Source organism: Cyrtonyx montezumae, unplaced genomic scaffold, assembly GCF_038088225.1.
Source record: "Cyrtonyx montezumae isolate F1298 unplaced genomic scaffold, pur_monq_1.0 scaffold_20, whole genome shotgun sequence".
Lineage (NCBI taxonomy): Eukaryota > Metazoa > Chordata > Aves > Galliformes > Odontophoridae > Cyrtonyx > Cyrtonyx montezumae.
In genome coordinates, this window is record NW_027071937.1 from 14,048 (window position 1) to 34,430 (window position 20,383).

Sequence of the window (20,383 nt, forward strand, 5' to 3'; positions counted from 1 at the left end):
TATGAGCTCCCTCATTACTGTGCCAATGTCCCCACATCCCCCAGTGCTCCACGATGTCTCTACAACATCCACAGTGTCTCCCCCAGCATCCACAGTGTCCCCGCATCCCCCTGGATCGCCACAGTGTCCCTCTCCATGTCCCCATTCCCCACTGTAGCCACACCATCATCTTACCCACAATGTCCCCTCAATATCTCCCCACTGTCCTCAATGTCCGCGTGTCCCCAGTGTCCCCACATCCCCAAGAGGCACATCCCCAGTGCCCATCAACTATAGGGAGGTGGTGGTGACAGTGTTAGTGACAGCAGGGACAGAGGTGGGGACACTGCTGTGCCACATTGGCCACCTGTGCTGTGCACCATTGCCACAGTGAGGTCATGGTGGAGCACGAGGGCACAGAGGGGACATGGAGACATGGGGGGCACGTGGGGGGCACGTGGCAACATAGGAGACAGGGGACACAGCTCTGGACTGTCCCCGCAGATGCTGATGGAGGTGACACCAAAGATGGCATAGAACTGCTCATGGGGCAATGCACTGCAGTTGGGGGCCAAAACCAGCAGGTGGGACCAGAGGGACATGGGGGTACGGGGGGGATACAGCAGGGATGGGGGCCAGGGAGGGATGGAGTGACAGAAGGACAGCGGGGAAATTGGGGGACAGGAGGACAGTGTGGGGTAACAGCAGCAATGATGTTGGGGTGATGCTGGGGGAGTGACATAAGGGAGGGACAGTGGGGGTGAAATTGGGGTGACGCCAGGGAGTGATGCTGCGATGACATTCAGGTGATGAGGAGTGACACTGGGGGGGCGATGTTGGGGTGACGCTGTTGGGGTGACACTGTAGTGGTGATGTTGGGGTGACGCTGTAGTGGTGATGTTGGGGTGACGCTGTAGTGGTGATGTTGGGGTGATGCTGTAGTGGTGATGGAGTGGCGCTGTAGTGGCGCTGTTGGAGTGAAGCTGTTGGAGTGATGTCGGGGTGGTGCTGTTGGGGTGATGTTGGGGTGGCGCTGTAGGGGTGATGCTGTTGGGGAGATGTTGGGGTGATGCTAGGGGTGCAGTGGAAATGCTGAGTGAGGACTTCGAGCAGTGATGGCGCACGTGGGGGGGGCGGGGCTAAACCGGGGGAGCTCAGGTGTGTGCAATCCTGCTGACGACAGGAAGGGGAGGGGCCAGGACCACCCCTTCCCAGCCCTCATTTAAGGGTAGGAAGTAGAGCTGAGTGGTTCTTCCTGGAGCTCTCTATGTACTGGAGATCTTCTAAGGTAGGGTAGTTTTTCTCTTTGATTCTTGTGTGATTCTTGTGTGATTCTTGTGTGATTCTTGTGTTCATGTTTGTTGTATTTGGGTATTGTTCTCATTTGATGGGAGTTAGTTGTTATGCTGTTATGCTGTGTTGTCCATCCTGTTATGGGGAGATGCTGTGGGGCAATGCTGGGGTGACACCAGGAAGGGATGCTGGGGGAGGATGCTGGTGACTGAGAGCATTAGGTTCCTGTAGGACAGTGATGCTTTGGGTTGATGTTGTTGAGATGATGTAGGGCATGAATAGTGGGGGGTGACTTTAGGGCCTCTCCTGGGGGAGGACATCAGGGAGTAATGTTGGGGTGACACTTTGGGGCTGAACCTGGTGGGCTGTGTTGGGCACGCAAACCAAGGATTGTTGTGCAAGCAGGAGTTCCACTTGGGCTCCGTGTCCTGCGCTGGCCATGCAGATGCGGTGCAGCAATAGAACAAACCCTGCAGACCCTGGGGAGAAGCACAGCTAGAGAGAGGCAGCGGTGGGGGAGAGGCACAGTGCCCTTTGGTGCAGGGGACGCCCTGCTGGCACTGCCTGTCCACCCACTGTTGCCATGTTCTGCTCTCTGCTTTCCGGCGCTTTGCCGCCTCCCGGGGGTCATAAAGTAATGGGGCACTGTGGGACTGCTATGGGTCACATGGAGGAGAGAAGTGGGGGACATGTAGGGTGAGATACAACAGTGACATAGAGGGTTATGTCCGGGTATCAGTGGGGGCTGAAGTCAAGGAGTGACACTGGGGTGATGCTAGAAGATGACGTTCTTGGGGAGACATTGTTTGCTATCACTGGGGTGATGTTGAGGTATCACTGGGGGGTGACATCAGGGAGTCACACTGAGAGAAGACATGGAGGTAGGGGTGACAGTGGGGGTGGGAGACCAAAGGGTTTGGGGGGGGGAGACGCTGTTGCTGGTGGTGTTGTTGGGGGGGGGGAGACGCTGTTGCTGGTGGTGTTGTTGGGGGGGGGGAGACGCTGTTGCTGGTGGTGTTGTTGGGGGGGGGGAGACGCTGTTGCTGGTGGTGTTGTTGGGGGGGGGGAGACGCTGTTGCTGGTGGTGTTGTTGGGGGGGGGAGACGGTGTTGTTGGGGGGGGGGGAGACGCTGTTGCTGGTGGTGTTGTTCCGGGGGGGGGAGACGCTGTTGCTGGTGGTGTTGTTGGGGGGGGGGAGACGCTGTTGCTGGTGGTGTTGTTGGGGGGGGGGGGGAGACGCTGTTGCTGGTGGTGTTGTTGGGGGGGGGGGGGAGACGCTGTTGCTGGTGGTGTTGTTGGGGGGGGGGAGACGCTGTTGCTGGTGGTGTTGTTGGGGGGGGGGAGACGCTGTTGCTGGTGGTGTTGTTGGGGGGGGGAGACGCTGTTGCTGGTGGTGTTGTTGGGGGGGGGAGACGCTGTTGCTGGTGGTGTTGTTGGGGGGGGGAGACGCTGTTGCTGGTGGTGTTGTTGGGGGGGGGGAGACGCTGTTGCTGGTGGTGTTGTTGGGGGGGGGGAGACGCTGTTGCTGGTGGTGTTGTTGGGGGGGGGAGACGCTGTTGCTGGTGGTGTTGTTGGGGGGGGGGAGACGCTGTTGCTGGTGGTGTTGTTGGGGGGGGGGGAGACGCTGTTGCTGGTGGTGTTGTTGGGGGGGGGAGACGCTGTTGCTGGTGGTGTTGTTGGGGGGGGGGAGACGCTGTTGCTGGTGGTGTTGTTGGGGGGGGGGAGACGCTGTTGCTGGTGGTGTTGTTCCGGGGGGGGGAGACGCTGTTGCTGGTGGTGTTGTTCCGGGGGGGGGAGACGCTGTTGCTGGTGGTGTTGTTCCGGGGGGGGGAGACGCTGTTGCTGGTGGTGTTGTTCCGGGGGGGGGAGACGCTGTTGCTGGTGGTGTTGTTCCGGGGGGGGGAGACGCTGTTGCTGGTGGTGTTGTTCCGGGGGGGGGAGACGCTGTTGCTGGTGGTGTTGTTCCGGGGGGGGGAGACGCTGTTGCTGGTGGTGTTGTTCCGGGGGGGGGAGACGCTGTTGCTGGTGGTGTTGTTCCGGGGGGGGGAGACGCTGTTGCTGGTATTGGTTGGTTGGGGGGGAGACGCTGTTCTTGTTGATTATAATTGGGGGACATGCTGTTCATGGTGTTGGTTGAGGGGGGAGATGCTGTTCCTGGTCGTGGTTGGGGGGGAGATGCTGTTCATGGTGTTGGTTGAGGAGGGAGATGCTGTTTCTTTTGTTGTTGGGGGGGGTGACACTGAGGGGTGGTACTGAGGTGATACTGGGGGAGACATTGGCAAGCAAAGTGGTGTGGTGATGTTGGGGGTACCACTGATGTTTAACAGCAAGGAGTGAAGCTGGGGTGACACTGCTGGAGACAACCCTGAGTGACGCAGTGACATCGGTGTGTGATGTTGGGAAGTGACACGGGGGAGGGACTTAGGAGAGGAATGCTGGGAACATTATGGGGGAACTGATTTGGGGTGATGTGGGGTGTGGATGATGGGGTCATGCTGGGAGTGATGTTGGAGAAATACTGAGGGGGGGGAATCAGAGAGTAACACTTGAGTGACTTTTTGGGGTGACACTGTTGGGAGCTGTGTCAGGGCACCAAACCAAGAGTTATTGTGCAAGCAGGAGTTCCACTTGGGCTCCGTGTCCTGCGCTGGCCACGCAGATGCGGTGCAGCAATGGAACAAACCCTGCAGACCCTGGGGAGAAGCACAGCTAGAGAGAGGCAGCGGTGAGGGAGAGGCACAGTGCCCTTTGGTGCAGGGGACGCCCTGCTGGCACTGCCTGTCCACCCACTGCTGCCATGTTCTGCTCTCTGCTTTCCGGCGCTTTGCCGCCTCCCGGGGGTCATAAAGTAATGGGGCACTGTGGGACTGCTATGGGTCACATGGAGGAGAGAAGTGGGGGACATGTGGGGTGAGATACAACAGTGACATAGAGGGTTATGTCTGGATATCAGTGGGGGCTGAAGTCAAGGATTGACATTGGGGTGATGCTGGAAGATGACGTTCTTGGGGAGACATTGTTTGCTATCACTGGGGTGATGTCGAAGTATCACTGGGGGTGACATCGGGGAGTCACACTGAGAGAAGAAATGGAGGTGGGAGTGATGGTGGGGGTGGGAGACCAAAGGGTTGGGGGGAGATGCTGTTGTTGATTGGAGGGGGAGATGCTGTTGCTGATGTTAGTTAGGGGAAGATGCTATTCCTGTTGTTGGCTGGGGGGGGCGATGCTGCTGCTGCAGGTGGTGTTGGCTGGGGGGGGCGATGCTGCTGCTGGTGGTGTTGGTTGGGGGGGGCGATGCTGCTGCTGGTGGTGTTGGTTGGGGGGGGCACTGATGGGTGACACTGAGGGACAGTACTGAGGTGATACTGGGGGAGACATTGGAGAGCGAAGTGGTGTGGAGATGTTGGGGGTACCACTGATGTTTAACAGCAAGGAGCGACACTGGGGTGATGCTGCTGGGACATCCCTGAGTGACACAGTGACATTAGTGTGATGTTAGGAAGAGACACTGGGGGGGAACATAGGAGAGGGATGCTGGGAACATTATTGTGGGCATTGATTTGGGGTGATGTGGGGTGTGGATGATGGGGTCATGCTGGGAGTGATGTTGGAGAACCACTGAGGGGGGGAATCAGAGAGTAACACTTGGGTGAGATTTTGGGGTGCCGCTGTTGGAAGCTGTGTCAGGGAATCAAACCAAGACTTGTTGTGCAAGCAGGAGTTCCACTTGGGCTCTGTGTCCTGCGCTGGCCACGCAGATGCAGTGCAGCAATGGAACAAACCCTGCAGACCCTGGGGAGAGGCACAGTGCCCTTTGGTGCAGGGGACGCCCTGCTGGCATTGCCTGTCCCACCCACTGCTGCCATGTTCTGCTCTCTGCTCTCTGCTTTCTGGCGCTTTGCCGCCTCCTGGGGGCCATAAAGTAATGGTGCACTGTGGGACATCTATTGGTCACATCAAGGAGAGATGCTGAGGGAGATGTGGGGTGGCATACAGCAGTGACATAGGGGGTTATGTCGGAATATCAGTAGGGGCTGAAGTCAAGGAGTGACATTGGGATGATGCTGGAAGATGACGTTGTTGGGGGAACATTGTTTGCTATCACTAGGGTGATGTTGAAGTATCACTGGGGGTGACATCATGGAGTCACACTAAGAGAAGACATGGAGGTGGGGGTTATGGTGGGGGTGGGAGACCAAGGGATTGAGGGGGGATGCTGTTTGTGTTGTTGGTTGGTGGGGGAGATGCTGTTGCTGGTGTTGTTGGTTGTGGGGGGGAGATGCAGTTCCTGTTGTGGGTTGGGAAGGGAGATGCTGTTCCAGGTGTTGGTGGGGGGGAGGTGCTGTTCCTTGTGATGTTCGCTGGGGGGGGTGGTGCTGTTCCTGGTGTTGGTTGTGGGGGGGAGATGCTGTTCCTGTTTTTGTTAGGAGGGGAGTTGCTGTTGATGGTGTTGGTTGAGGGGGGGTGATGCTGTTGGTGGTGTTGGTTGTGGGGGAGATGCTATTCCTAACGTTGGCTGGGGCGGAGATGGGGAAAATGGCAGCTTGCAGGATCGGAATCGCGATCGGCACATATGCAACGAAAAAAGGGGTGGAATCCTAAATTGGGAGGCTGGAAGTATTGTTGTGTTGATGGTCTGAAAACGGGCTGCTCGCCGGCAATTTTGGTACCGCATCTGTGGGAGTGTTTTAGGGAAATCTATGCGCATGCGGTGTTACGCCGTATTCGCATGCATGCGCTTTTTTTATTTTTTTTTAGGGCAGTGCCTGTAGTACTGCCCACACGGTGGCAGCACTGAGGACCGCCGCGGTACTTCGCGTGCGCCCGAACGGGGCGGGCTCCTGGCGGTCATGTGCGGAGACTAGCCAATCGAATGCCTGCATGATGCATAGGGGTGGAGCCGAACGAAAATGGCAGCTTGCACGATCGGAATCGCGATCGGCACATAAGCGGCGAAAAAAAGGGGCGAAATCCTAAATGGGGAGGCGGGAGGTATTGTTGCATTGACAGTGAAAAAACGGGCTGCTCGCCGGCACTTAAGGGACCTCAGCATGGAGGTGTTTTAGGAGAATATATGCGCATGCGCAGTTTCCCCGTATTAGCACGCATGTTTTTTTCACTGCCTGCAGTACCGAATTCTGCCCACACGGCGGCAGCACTGAGCACCGCCTCGGTACTGCGCGTGCGCGCGGACGGGGCGGGCTCCTGGTGGTCATGTGCGGAACCGATCCAATCGGGTGCTGGCGGCGTGTATAGGGGTGGAGCCGAACGAAAATTGCCGCTTCCCGGATCGGATTCGCGATCGAGCACATAATCAGGGAATAAAGGTAGCGGAATTAAATGAGGAGACGGGAAATGTTGAGCTAACGGTCCAAAAATGGGCTCCTCGCCGGCCCCTTTGCGAACGTGTATTCGCCATTTCCTCGTTTCTGCACGCATGCGTCCTATTTCCTGCGGCAGCAAACTTGTGACTGCATGGTGATGTAATGGCCACGCGGTGACAGCAGAGGCCGCTGGAAGAATTTGTATGAGATTGACGAGTGCTGGCAGCACAGTCTCCGGCGTTCCGTTCTCTATTTCTTTGGTGACAGGGGAAGGACACAAAGCTAGAAGACGAGGTGGAAGTATAAAGACAAGCGAAGACGACGAAAACCAAAGGAAACTCTTCAAATCCAGGAATCCTGCGCAAAGTGCTTATGAATATCTATTAAAAAAGATTAAATTTACGTGGTCATGCTTTTCTTGTGTGTGTATGTGTCAGTGTTTTTTACGTTTTAATGTATTTATTTACAGATGCCTCTTTTGCACCCCAAGGACAAGCCCTGGACCCGTATTAAGTCTCTCAGATGTTCTGGAGCATACAAGAGAGCCTGGAGCATAGGCTCAGGTAACCTGTGGCCTGGGCTGGTCCACCTAGCACCCAGGGAAGCCTCTCAGGTGCCCTGGAGCACTGGGAATGGGCAACCTCAGGCCCCTAGACCACCTGCAAGACGAGGGTGAGCAGCCCCCAATCAATGCTGGGTCTTCCATTCCCATTCTTCAAGCTGGGTTGAGGTGACATCAAAGTTGGATATGGTTCCACAACCACACAAGACAGTAAAGCTGCAGATGCTTGGTCGTATCTCCCCTTTTGCCTTATCTGAGTCTCCCAACCCATTCCCAGCACTGCCCTTGACTGCTCCCTCACTGTCCTGTAGCTGAGGCCCCTGTGAGTGATGCCCTGCTGCCATTCCTCTCCCCTGTCCCCTGCACATTGCTGCCCCTCCCACTGCTGGGTCACTCAGTGAAGAAAAGCCACCACCGTGATGGTGCAGTGCCAAGCACACAATTCCTTAGTAATATTTATGCTGTTTTTTAATTTTTTTATTGACTTCTGAACATAATGAATAATGTATACTTTATGCTCTTAAAAATGCAGTTGCTTTGCTCTTCCGCACGCAAGTTAGGTGGGGCTGCCCTCCTCGCACCCGGCATGTGTATGCAGCACCAAATAAACATACCTGCCTTATAACCTAACACTGGGTCATTTCCACAAGGCAGTGCATTCTATGGTTCCCCTATGGATTCCGGCGTACCCTCAAAAAGCAGCGTCCAGCCACATCAGGCTGAAAAACATAGCCTCTAGAAGAATTAGATGCTGAGTGACTGATCTAATGTGATACTGACAGAAGCAGGACTCTGCTTCCGTTCTCAAGCCGCCTAACATGCAACGCCAGCGCTCTCTCTGCGGGGCCACAGACCTGCGGACTCTAGGACCTGGGCTCAGCAGCCTGCGCCATGGTGCGCGGCGGAAAGGACCTGAGCTGCGGGGCTGCGGAGCGCCGCACCGCCGCGCGGCCCCCGCCGGTGGTCTCCGTAGCCGCGCGCTCGCCTGGCCCGGCCGAACAGGGAGCCTTCCGTCGCGGCGCCCCAGGGCTGTCCTGATGCCGTTCTCAGGTGCGCCGGGCAGCTTCACCGCCAGCTGCTGTTGGTGCCCGGCGCCTCTGAGAGTCCTCTGGTAAATACCTGTCTCGAGACCGTCGGAGAGCAGCGGCTGCCGTCCCGGTAGCGCGGGCGGTGGGCGGGCCGCGGGCGCGGGCGGGCCGGGCGGCCCTGCGGTGGAGCTGCGTGCAGGCGGCCGGGCAGGCGGGTGACGGCAGTTCTTACCCGAGAGGGACGGAGGCGCCGCGCGTTCTCGCTGCTGATCGGCGGCGGCCTGCCCGGCTTGGTGGTGACCCTGAAATGTGAGATAACAGAACAAATGCCTTCAGATATCGGTTGAAAATAAGAAAGCAAGCTGAAGATCTTACCCGAATGAGGTCTGTGGGTGAACCGGCCAGGCCTTGATAAGGCTGTGAATATATATGTGATGTGAATATATATATATATATATATATATATATATATATATATATATATATATGAATATATTCAGTTGCACACATATTCTCCAAGGCATAAGGAAGGCTTGCCTGCTGTAAATGAAGTCCTTTTATCTTTCTTTACATGTTGCAAAAGTATCATTTGAAATGCATAGATGAATTTTTCCATTTGGGAAATCTAGGATGTTTTTAAAATGAATGTATTATCTTGTTTTCTTAAAATTACTGTTTGTTTTCTTAAAAATGGAGTTTACTCGATCATGTGAATTTTTCAATCCATTTGAGAAGATAATTACTTCACTTCTACCTATATAAGATAATGTTGTTTTTTTTCCCAGAAGAAAATACAGTTCAGTGGTCCCTTTTTAACTCCCATAAGCTATACACTTTGTTTACTAGCCTTCTTAAAAAAAAATGAATCAAAGCTTACCCCATGTTGAAATTTATTTATTTAATTACAAGCATCATGGATTGGTATTTATTTGATTTACTGGGTTTTGTTTAGATTTTCAACCCTTATTCCATCAGCTATGCAATTGCAAAAGCACCCTCTTATTCATTTATTTATTTACTTACAAAAAAAAAAAAAAAACCTTTTTGGTCTAGAATACTAAATTCTCTGTTGCCGATAGAGAATCTACCTTTCTGTTTGGTGTTATATGTAGTGATGACTGCGGTTCTTTTAGTTCCTTACTTCTAAGTAAAAAAATTATTTTAATATTTATTTATCAAGGGCCTGGAGCATCTTCCATATGAGGAAAGGCTGAGAGACCTGTCTCTGTTCAGGCTGGAGAAGACTGAGAGATGATCTTATCAATCTTTATAAAGTGTGGAAGTCAAGTGAATGAGGCCAGTCTCTTTTCAGTGGTGTGCAGCAACAGGACAAGTGGCAATGGGCAAAAACTGGAACACAGGAAGTTCTGTACATACATGAGTAAGAACTGCTTTACTGTGAGGGTGACAGAGCAGTGGAATGGGCTATCCAGGTAACTTGCAGAGTCTCCTTCTCTGGAGATATTCTATGCAACCTATTCTAAGGAAACTGCTGTAGCAGGGATGTTGGACTAGGTGATCCCCAGAGGTCCCTTCCACCTTCTATGATTCTGTGATATTATGCAAGTGTGCTTCAGCATGCTTCAGAAGATAATGTCATTATATCTCACCAGCAGAGAATTACTAAACGATGCAGCTTTAAAGGGAACATCCATGCCTACAAAGTGTCACTAAAAAAAGTGTGGTTGTACTCTTTTGGGAAAGTCAGGGAGATAAAGAGTACGAATAGAGTTGTTTTGAAATCTCACTAGTGTCATTACTTGTCAAATATAGCAGCTGTATTCATTTCTAAGATTCTGCAAAACACTGAGAATCTCTCCTGGACAGAATTATGTTAGAAAGTTAGACTTGTTTCACAAGGCCTCAACAAGAGTAATGAGGAGGGTTTTTTTAATTTTATTTTTTTTACAGCAAGTATAGCACTATTTGAAGTTGCTGACGCTACAGATATCACAAATCTGGCTAATTAAGCCCTTCCTTGTTCTTTATATAAAACTGAATGCTATTATAAAGGAAGAATTAGATTAAGGGAGATTTAATTATGGAAATTAAACAGAGAAAGTAGTGAATCACTGTGATTTATACTTTCCTTCAAGTTTATTACCATGTTGTATCGTTTCCAGTGAAATGTGTGTCTTTCCTAATTACCCTATAACTGTACCTCTCTTCTTTAAATCGTGCATTGTAGTCTCTTTTGTCTATCCCTTTGCAACGCTATAATGTGACAGAAAGTAGAGCAGTAATGGCGGGGTGGCAAAGTTTTTGGCTGTAGCAAATGAGGACAAGCCCAAACGCAGCAGCCACGGGTGCAGAAATGAAGGAAAAAAGCTGCATATACTTAGAAGGCCTCAAGCACACAGCTTTCTCCTGCAAGATACTCTTATCTTAAGGCTACTGACAGCCTTTAAATGAGGTCTTGTAAGGGGAGGAGCCAGTGCAATTACTCAGGTGCATTGCATTGCATTGCATTGCATTGCATTGCACCTGAGTTCCTCTGGGTTGGCCCTGCCTTCCCACCAGGTGCTCAATCACTGGTTCAGGTCATGACTTAGCATTTCTGCTACAACCTTTAAAAATACTATCTTTTTATCAGTACATGTGTTTATAAAATCCATCTGTGTGTATATTATTTTTTTCTTTTGGGGGACAAGTAGGGAATAACTTGGCAAACAATTAGCAGTAAGTAAAAATATAGCTAAAGCAGTTATGCTAATTGTGTTTCTGCTAGCCCATAACTGCTGAGATATGCTTTGTTCTGCAACAGAATAAGAAGCACCTACCATTATTTTAAGCTGCCAACATGAATCCTACATCTTAGTGAATAACATCCAAGCTAAACTTTCTTAGTTCTGTCTTTGTGTTCTTTGAGAAAATGCAAAAATAATCAACAATAGAACATCATAAAGGAGGAAGTTTTTCTAAAGAATTGTGTGTTTTTGTTGATGTTTAAGATTTATTACACAGTGAGTTACAGAAACATGGAAGTGATGGCATAATACAGAAATCTAATGTGCTGATCTTTTTCATTTAGAGTGTCTGTATTTGGATTCCATCCTGGCTGGAATTTTTACATGCTGTTTTCACAATTTCATGGTGTGAGACAGACTCAGGCTTTCAGGAGACTACTTAGAAAGGAACTGATTGAGAAAAAAACTTAGTTTGAAAAACTGAAGTGAGAATCTTCTGTAGTGTTGTAGTTTCTAGAGTCTGCAGAGGCAGGGTTTCTTTTCTGTTTGAAACAGAGGTGATTATGTTGTAAATGTTGATATTATTGTTTTAGTATGATAGTGAGGTACCACAGAGCAAATACTTAAATTTGAATGAATACATGTATTCATTTTAACTATTTTATACCTCTTGCACAGAAGGGAAGAGGAATATGGTAAACGACAACTTCTTTAAAGTGAAAATGAAATAATTTAAGTAATAGTTTCCTTATGTGTCTTTATTTCCATAGAAGTAGGTTCTTCTGAAGGAGCAAGAGAAATTAAGTCTTGTTTATGGCAAACTTGTAAAGCAATGGAGATACTCAGGGATAAGGAAGGTTGTGTTTTAGTACAAAATGTTGAGTAGGGTTGATAGTTATTTCTTTCAATAAAGACTTACGTTTCTCTATTATAGAAGCTACCTTGAAGCTGTTTTACTGGCAATGCGTATTGTTCATTAGAATGATTTGATATACCAACAGTCAGCCTTGAGTTTCAAGTGTTATTAGGTGAAAGTTAATTTCAACTTTCCTGCGGAATATATTAATATCAGTTTGCAATAAAACTGTCAGTGGTAAATGGTTGGACTTGTGTTATGAAATTTAAGTTATGATGTAATTAATTCCATACACGTAGTCTACAAACAACTAAGGCATTATTTTAATCCTTTCAAGGCATTATTTTATAAGGCTAAAAACAATTATTTCCATTGAGTTAAAAAAACTGGAAGATCTTTCCATACACAGGAGATAATCCTTCAATAAACAAAAGCAACAATTAGTAATACAATTAACAAGTGCAAAGCATTGTTTTCAGTACTTAACCATTTATCTTCCTGGAATTTCTTGCTTGTAGATATAAGATTTCCTTTTCAAAAAGAAAGTTGTAGCCACAAAAGTGCAGGTTCTTGTTAGCTTTAATTTACTAACGTTTAATAGTGAAATCACAGTAGTATGTCTGATGAGGTGAGATTATTTCCCAGGTTGGTTTAAGTGTTACTGTTTTAAATTTGATGTCATTATTTCTGTCTAAAAGAACTATTACATGCTACAATTATCTGTATGTATGAAGAAAAAAGCATTGTGCAGGAGAAAGCATGAAGGGATGTTGGTCCTAGAGTGCTCCACACATGGAATTCTCACTCTTTTTTTGGCACTGGAGTAAAACCAAAATAAGTATATTTAAATTTTGTTAATTGAGCATCGCGTTCTACACTTAGATGCAGTTGTTGGATGTCTGCAGCTTACCATTCTTTCTCTGACTTTCATATATTCAGTACTACTTGGGGACACAGATACGCTTCTCTAGTAACAGCAGACATTTTTACGTGAGAGACTGGGTGAATAGATAAGGTTTCTTAGGTGTAAACGTGAGATCGGAGGTGCCAAACTGCCACCGCTCAGCCGACAGCACGCCTCGCGTTTCCCACCCTGCTCCTCCCGCTACAAAAAACAGGCCGCTTTCTCGCCGCCCAAAACTACAGCTCCCGGCAGTCTTCGCGGCGGCGCGACCACCAGCGCGGAGCCCAAGCGGGTCGCGCAGCAGAACGGGCGCGCGCGCGAGGTGCTTGTGTGTGTGGGCAGTGGGATGTGCGAGGGGGGCTCTCGTCTTCTCTCTCGAGCGGGGCGGAACGCTGGGAGCGACACTGGAGCGGTGAGGTCCTCGCCTCGCCGCCCGCATGGAGCTAAGCAGCGCAGAGGCGGTCTCCACCCGGTTCCTCGGCCTTACTCAGCGGTACCAGAGCCAGAGAGGCGGCTTGGGCGCGGCGCGGCGCGGCGTTGCATGGGCCCGCGCTGCCGATGACGGACGGACGGTCTCGTGCTCGTACTGTGCGAGGAGTCTAGGGATGGGGGCTTGGGGGCTTTCGAACGGGTAGCGCTGCGAGCCCCGGGGCTCAGCCACTTCCTCTGGAGCTGCCGCCGGTGGCGTGAGCGGAGCCGGACGGAACGTCCTCGGGCCAGGGCTCGCTGCCTTTTTGGCGCCGTGCTCGTGCGAGCAGATACCGGTGGGATAACTGCGATTACTCGATTATTTAGCGTAATTATGCCTGTGTCTACCTCTTCGATGAAAAATAGGTTAACCGTTATGGCTTGTCGAAGGGCTGGCAGTTGAAGGTATGGATAGTAAGAAGACAGGTGTGTCAGGGAGGGCATGCAAGCTGTGACTTTGTTACCAAACTGTTGCAGTGTGCAAGTTCACCTTTGTTGTGTCACTGCTTTGCCCCCCAAACCTCCTCCAAGTAAAACACTGTCAGGCATCAGAGTCCTAAAATTCAAAACCTTTGACTTGACACTAGAGTGGTAAAAATACATGTCTTAAGTTTAAATTACAGAATATATGAATACTTGCTTTGCCATTTGGCTTATTAAATAGTCTGTAGGAGCTTCTGATGAAATAGGGAGAAAGCTCCATCTCTTTTGTCTTCCTCATCCGTTAGGATACAACTGTACAGCAAAATGCATGTACTGTACAGCAAATATGTTTAAACTGTTTTGTTTGATTTCTTGTTTCTCATCTATATTAAAACACATGGCAATGTAAGTGAACTCTAATTTATTAAGTCAAATAAGTTTGAGCCACAGAGAAGCTTAACATATTTCAGTGCTAGCAGTTCACCTTAATACAACAAAAGCTATATTTGAAACTTGTGTAACTGGAGCAATGGTATTTTTCTAGTGTAGGTCAGGTCAAGTCCGAGGAAGGATGTAATTTAATGAAGAAAATTAATAAGAAAAGTTAATAGTGATGACAGCATATTTTTTTAAAGGAGATAATGTGGTAAGTTGGGAGAGTTGGTGAGAAAAATTTCTGGTAACCAAGAATGGAAAACTGAAGAAGCAGGCACAGTAGAATTCAATGGGGAACATCTGCAGTTATGCAAATGGCATGATAACATATGTCTTGCCTTGTCATAAATTGAGGTGCTTAACTTTGTCACGGCTGTCTATTTAGCGTTTACGTTGGTGCAGGATTTTGCTTTTAACTGCTTAATATGAAGTAGATCACAAGTATGGTATGAAGCAGCTAGGTTGCTTAAGTATCAGAGACTAGCTTTTATGTATAGTTCTTTTTTCATAGGACTGAGAGTATGTGAAAGTTAGATATGTTTTAGACATTTTGAATCAGGATGCAAAAGGACAAGACTGTTATTACAGTAATGTTCTTGGAGAACTGTTACTGACTTGCTAACCAATGTATATGGTGGTGAGCATGAGGAGTTTGTTTTGATCCTGTGTGAAAGCTGTTTGAAAAAAAAAAGTGCATCTTTTGTTTCCTCAGGCTGGTATAGTATTTATTTGCTACCCATAAAAAAAGTATGTTGAGCAAACAGGAGTTGAATGGACTCTTAGTAAGTTACTGACGATATTAAACTGAAAGATGCTGTTGACTCCCTAGGAGTATGGGGGGCCTTCTAGGGTCCTAGATAACGGAGGGTTTTTTTTTTTCATTTAAATGACCCTAAGGCTGACAGTGGGGTGAGCTATAAGCTTGGAATATGACTGAGTTGCTAGTCTTGGCACTGACCTATTAGTCAAAGTTTGTGTTGTATTTGCATCTCAATATTTACTTAGTTTGTAGCATGTGCAACTAAGCCTTCTGTTACAAATACAGAAGGCTTAGTTAGAGGGATGTTTGCCATCTGTTTTGAGCTCATGAAGCACATGCTGATTTGTTTAATGAGATGTAACGGTGTAAGATGGTAAATGCTAATGCATGTAGGCTTTGAATATGGTATTCAAGGTTTCCTTTTGCTTGCATGAGAATTTCATATTTGTAAATGCTATGGGTGGAGGAAACCTATTCCTTTGCTATGCTTTTGAATTAATTTCTGTATATAGACTGAAAAAAAAAGCAACATACTTAGCAGAGCTTATTGTACGTAGTGCAGTTGTCCTATTTAAAGCACTAAGTTTTTCTTCTCAGTTCTCAAACGCATTTAAGAGCCGCTTTGGAATTCTATATTGATTGTATCATGATATTTAATTTAGTCATAGATTTTGCTTCCAATCAAGACAGACATTTCTTTTGGCAATAGTATGAAAGTCAGACTGCAGTGGCTGCTACACTGTTCGCATTGTAAGGAGTTTTCTCTGCAATAATGAGCTTATGCACTGCAAACCTTGTTCAGCAGGGGTGACATTTGTTAATGGAGGTGTGTAGTGTTGCATGAGATCTAAAGGTTTGCTGAAATGTGTATACTGATGAAGCATTTCTGTTCCAGCTCAGTCTCTGAAGATCTTGGTTGCAGACGTGGAGAGTTTAGCAGGAAGCACTATGGATCTGTTGAGCTTGTAAGTTTATTTGACCATCCTTTAATTTAAGCAGCTGTTAATGCAGAACTCAAATCCTTTTAATTTTCAGGTAAAAAATTGCATCCAGTTTGAAAAATGTTTATTCTTAGCTGGACTGGAAAATTACAGGGTAATAAAATGAGACTTCTGAAGAGCCGTGTTAGATTTGTGCTGTGAAATACTTTTACAACCTTATTTATGAAACTTTCTTATTAGTGGGACAGAAAATATTATGTAAATATCCTGTTTACCTCCCCAGAAATTATTCAGAAAGATGGAAGTTGATCTGTGTTTCCTCCTATAAGCTGAAAATTACAGTTATATTTGATGAAGCATTTGTAATTATTTGAGTTAAAAACAGTATGCATGCTTATGTGTTAGCATGAGTATGCATGTGTCTGATTTTATGTGTACTTGCCTCTCAGTACTGGGAAGGAGTACTTTTAATAAAATTAAAATAACTAGGCAAAATAATAATACTAAAAATCCCTAAAATCTGCCAGTTTTTCTGAATTGTCTTCAGAGATTAACTTGGAACTTAGTATTTTCTCATGTAGACCTTCCTTCTCCATTGTGAAAATAGCAGTACATAGGTTAAAATAAGGTCAACCTGTATAGAGTGCCATAATGAAATGTACATAAACTATTCTACTAGCTCTGGTTGTAATTTTATGTTCTTAGCTTGTGTATTTATAAATATAAATGCTTTGAATGTAAATTGGTGGCTTAGTTTCTGGAAGTTGCACTGCAAGAACAACAGTCATCTGTCTTTACATTTCATGTATTGTATTCAAATCAAAAAGGCAAATGGACTGTTGTATGCTAAGAGGCATTTTTGTTCAAAGTACTTAGATTTTTTTTTCTGGAAAAGACAAATATATTGGTAATAATAAATTAACGATAAATTTGTTGAAGTAGTCTTTTCCTTTGATTGGTTTTCTAAAAGTTCTGCTAGTGTTTAATGGAAGTGTGTGATGGTTTAACAACTGATGGACAGCAGAGCTCTTCTGTGCTACCTTCTCACTCCCCCTAAGAGGGAGAGGGGATGTGATGAAGAAGTGAAAGTTCAGGGTTGATATGAGGATAAGTGAGATCACTTGCCAGTTGCCCTCATGGGCAAAGCAGACTCGTTGTAAGAGTAGTAATGTAATTTATTACCTATTGATAACACACTTGAGCAGTGAGAACTAAAAGCAAGCAAGAAAAAACCCTTCCCCGTTCCTTCTCCCTCTTCTGTCTCCTCCCCTCCAGGTGGCACGGGGAATAGGGATTGTGGTTGATTGGTAAGGCTTTGTTTCTGCTTCTCTTTCATCACCACTTTTTTCCCCTGCGCTGGCATGGGTTCCTTCCCATCATGGGATGCAGTCCCTCAATATGATCCTTTGTAGGTTTCCCACAGACAGGAGTTCTTCAAGAACTGTACTGCACGGTGAAATCTGTCATGGATATACTGCTACAGCACAGGTCTCCCCATGGGCAGCGGCTCCCATTGGACCTCCTGCTCTACTGTGGACTCCCCCCCCCCCCCCCCCCCATGGACTACAGTGTGTGTATCTGCTCTGATATGTTACACTGTGGGCTGCAGGAGGACAGCCTGCTCTACGATCCTTTTTGTGGGCTGCAGAGGATCTTCTGCACCAGTGTTTTTTCCACCTCCTCTGTGCACCTCGGTGTCTGTAGGATTCTTTCCCTCTCTTCTTTGTTCCTTTCTCTCAGCTGCTGTTGGGCAGCAGTTTTTTTCCTTCATAAATCTGCTCTTCCAGAGGCACAACCATGCTTTCTCCAGTGTCCTTCCTATTGGTCTAATATGATCAGTTGTCTGGATAAATTCTCTTACAGTTCATATCAGCCGATGCAGCTTCAGATCTTTTAAAAGCAAGCGGCAAGCAGAACTACAGAACATCACAATAACTCTTCCACCAAGTGAAGAGAGAAAGTATTATCCTGTAATAAAACTTTTCTAGATGGAAGTGTGAAGTGATATGCCATTGCATTTTTGTTCGGATACCATTTCTGAAGTTGGTATGGTATCTGATAATTCCTTTTTACAGTTTTAAGAGGAGTAACGTGCCGTGTTATTGCTAGGTGATCTTTGTGGGGAAAAAATACAACACCTTCTCTTCTCTTCCTCTTGTTTTGTATGGATCCTAAGCAGTGTTGTTGAGCTCAGCAAAAATGTCGTGCTATCTTGTCTTGTTAACTTTTCAAGAGCTTTTTAGCAATAAGGAGAGTCTTAGTGTTCTGAGAATCCTTGCTTTCTAGGATAAAAAGACCAGACAGACTTTCTCAGAATATTTATGAAACTGTAGAAGTCTTCAGCTGGAAACAAGATGAAAGTTGACCAAGGTATCTTCCCGTACCATATACTTTTCAGTATCATTGCTGACTGTTGTGTTTGGAGATTATTGCTGCTCTTCATCTTCCAAAAATTTCAGTAAATGAAAATGCAATTAAAGACTGCTAGTTTCAGCAGTCCATTACTGCCAAAAGAAAGGATTTTAGACATGGCACAGCTGAGAGGACATGTCTGTAAAACCCATTGTTTTGAAAGGAGCAAGCTTCTAGATCAGTTTCTGGGAGGTGAACGTGTCCCTCTGTAGGCTGGTGCAGTCAAAATTTGAAGTGGGAATGTCTGATTAATACTGGATCTCCGAGATGAGTCTATAACTGTCCCATTCATGTATCTTTAGAGTTATATTTGGATCATTTCAAATCTGAGTCATATGGGTAGCAGTTGTGTTGATTCCCCTATGAGTAGTGGTAAGACGTCTGGAAAGAGGAGAAATCAAGTGTGATTTGGTTGCTGATCGTATGGATGTTTTTGAAAGTAGAGCCTGTATCTTAAACTCTCTCGTAGCTTATATCTAGTGATGCTGATGGAGCTATTCAAAGAGCTGGACGATTCCGTGTGGAAAATGGCTCCTCTGATGACGTAAGTGGTTAAACATATGTAAAGCCGAAAAATTAATTCCATTTCAATTTCTCTACTGAAAGATGTATTTACAGTCAATTACTAGGAGACTGGTCTTGAAGAATGTTAAATAATATGAAAATGTAAGAATACAAGAGGTGGGAAATGGTGTTTTTTAACCCTAAGACTAGCTTAATTATTTGTTCAAGAGTATGCAGTCTCAAAAACAAGATTTTTAAGGAAAGAGCTGGTATTTACTTTTGTTTTGTAATGCTTTGCCCAGCTTATGAAATTAGAAGAAAAATACCTGTCTTATCCTCTGCACTCCCTAGTTCACCATGTTACATCAGTGTCCCCTATGTGGTGGTGGTGGTGTTTTTTTGTTTTTTTTCTGGATGCTTTTCCTTGGTGTGATGAGGATATAGCTGCTTCTGTTTTTTCTCCTGGATATGTTTAGGCAGCTATGTATATTTTTAAATATGAGATGAAGAAGCTGAGTGGAGTCTGAAATTCACCTTAAGCTCTCCAGCTACACTTAGATTTTTCCTTAAATAGCTTGGGGAGGTGAAGGGGAAAGCTTTCTTCCTTCGTAAATCATTTTCAACTGTAAATAGCATCTTAAATTTTGAAGAAAGAAAACTTCCTAGTCTTGGAAGTGTATGTAAGGTCTTGGTAAACTTACGCTGAAATAATATGAATCATAAATTATTAGCGATAGTTTGCATAAGCACTGGGTGCAGTGTTGAAGTAGCTATTCTGCATTGATTCCCTGTGAGGTTGTGTTCTGTAGATTGGCTTCTCAGTTCAGTTTCATGCAGTTCAAAAGATAATTATCTTTTATTGTAGAGAGATTCTCTGAGTGATTGATGAATGCCATATGATAAATAGACAGGAAGAGACTTTTCTTCCTTGTAAATGCACTAAGTGGAAAAAAGACCTTCCACAGCATGATCTGCTCCAGTTAGGAGATCTCGAGGAATATTTTGGAAAGAAAGGAGAAAATGAAACCTGTGAGGGCAGAAATCCATTTATTCATTTAGTCTTAAGTTTTAAAAACATAGGTCTTCAAATTCTCTATTAAAAGATCTGCTTTATAGTGGGATGCTAGGGTATTACCTATAACAGTGGTACAAAATACTGTGGTTATTCTTAAAGCATTTTTCTTATCTTTTTTTTTTTTTTTTAATTTCAACTGCACGAAAAGTGACTTCAGAATAAGTCTTTGCTTTTGGAAAAAAAGAAAAAACTAGAATTCTCTTGGTGAACTCACCATGCTTGCTTGACTTCCTCTGTTGCATTCTCAATTTTTTTAATTCAACATTTGACTGAACAGTCTCCCAATTTTTTCTTTTCAGAATACAGGCTACACTCCAGGTACATGGCACAGAACGGATGTGCATTTGGAAAATCCAGAGTATTATACAAGATGGTATTTCAAATATTTTTTAGGAAAAGGTATTAGCGTTTTTATGTTTTGTCTGAATTTTTGTTCAATGCAAAATAAATGCATCTTTGAATTCCAGTTATTTGAATATTGAAGAAGGGTGACATTAACTTAATTCCTGTTCTGTACTGAAAGTAAGTTCTTATTTCATGTATTTTTAACTTAAAGACTGAGGATGTGGCTCTATTAGCAGCAGAAATCCTGCTAACGAACAGAAGATTTTTAAGCCCCTCTAGGCCTTAAAATCTACACCTGTTTCTTGTCTTTAACACATACCTATGTATAAATAAATACTTAAGTAAATAAGCATATATTTCACGTGTTGTGTGTATTTTATGTGTATG

General features: G+C 46.0%; 2 protein-coding genes across 7 annotated transcripts in view; one reads left to right on the forward strand and one right to left on the reverse strand.

Moving 5' to 3' along the window:
- Positions 1-266: 266 nt before the first annotated feature.
- Positions 267-5,216, reverse strand: LOC136049143 (uncharacterized). The gene is made up of 2 exons (XM_065737185.1): positions 5,126-5,216; positions 267-1,051 (listed from the first exon to the last, which is right to left on the reverse strand). Exons 1-2 carry the CDS (start codon positions 5,214-5,216, stop codon positions 267-269), a joined length of 876 nt encoding a protein of 291 aa, XP_065593257.1.
- A 3,208-nt stretch (positions 5,217-8,424) lies between these two features.
- GARNL3 (GTPase activating Rap/RanGAP domain like 3) overlaps positions 8,425-20,383 on the forward strand; it is a 39,011-nt gene continuing 27,052 nt past the window's right edge. For 2 of the 6 annotated variants that reach the window (XM_065737204.1, XM_065737206.1), the window contains exons 1-4: positions 12,935-13,126; positions 15,615-15,684; positions 18,542-18,616; positions 19,951-20,050. In XM_065737204.1, the coding sequence (XP_065593276.1) occupies positions 13,071-13,126; positions 15,615-15,684; positions 18,542-18,616; positions 19,951-20,050 (301 nt within the window). In that variant the 5' untranslated portion in view covers positions 12,935-13,070. Of the gene's footprint in view, positions 8,571-12,929; positions 13,127-14,292; positions 14,742-15,614; positions 15,685-17,107; positions 17,231-18,541; positions 18,617-19,950; positions 20,051-20,383 lie in introns of those variants that run through there. The other 4 variants (XM_065737208.1, XM_065737209.1, XM_065737207.1 and 1 more) reach the window with 4 other exon arrangements.

Excerpts from the sequence above, each read along its gene's own strand:
- LOC136049143 (XM_065737185.1), bottom strand. The coding sequence starts at position 5,216 with ATGTCCCACAGTGCACCATTACTTTATGGCCCCCAGGAGGCGGCAAAG. Across the intron at positions 1,052-5,125 it reads GCAGAACATGGCAGCAGTGG|CATCACCCCAACATCTCCCC; the intron begins GTGGGACAGGCA and ends CTGCACCCCTAG.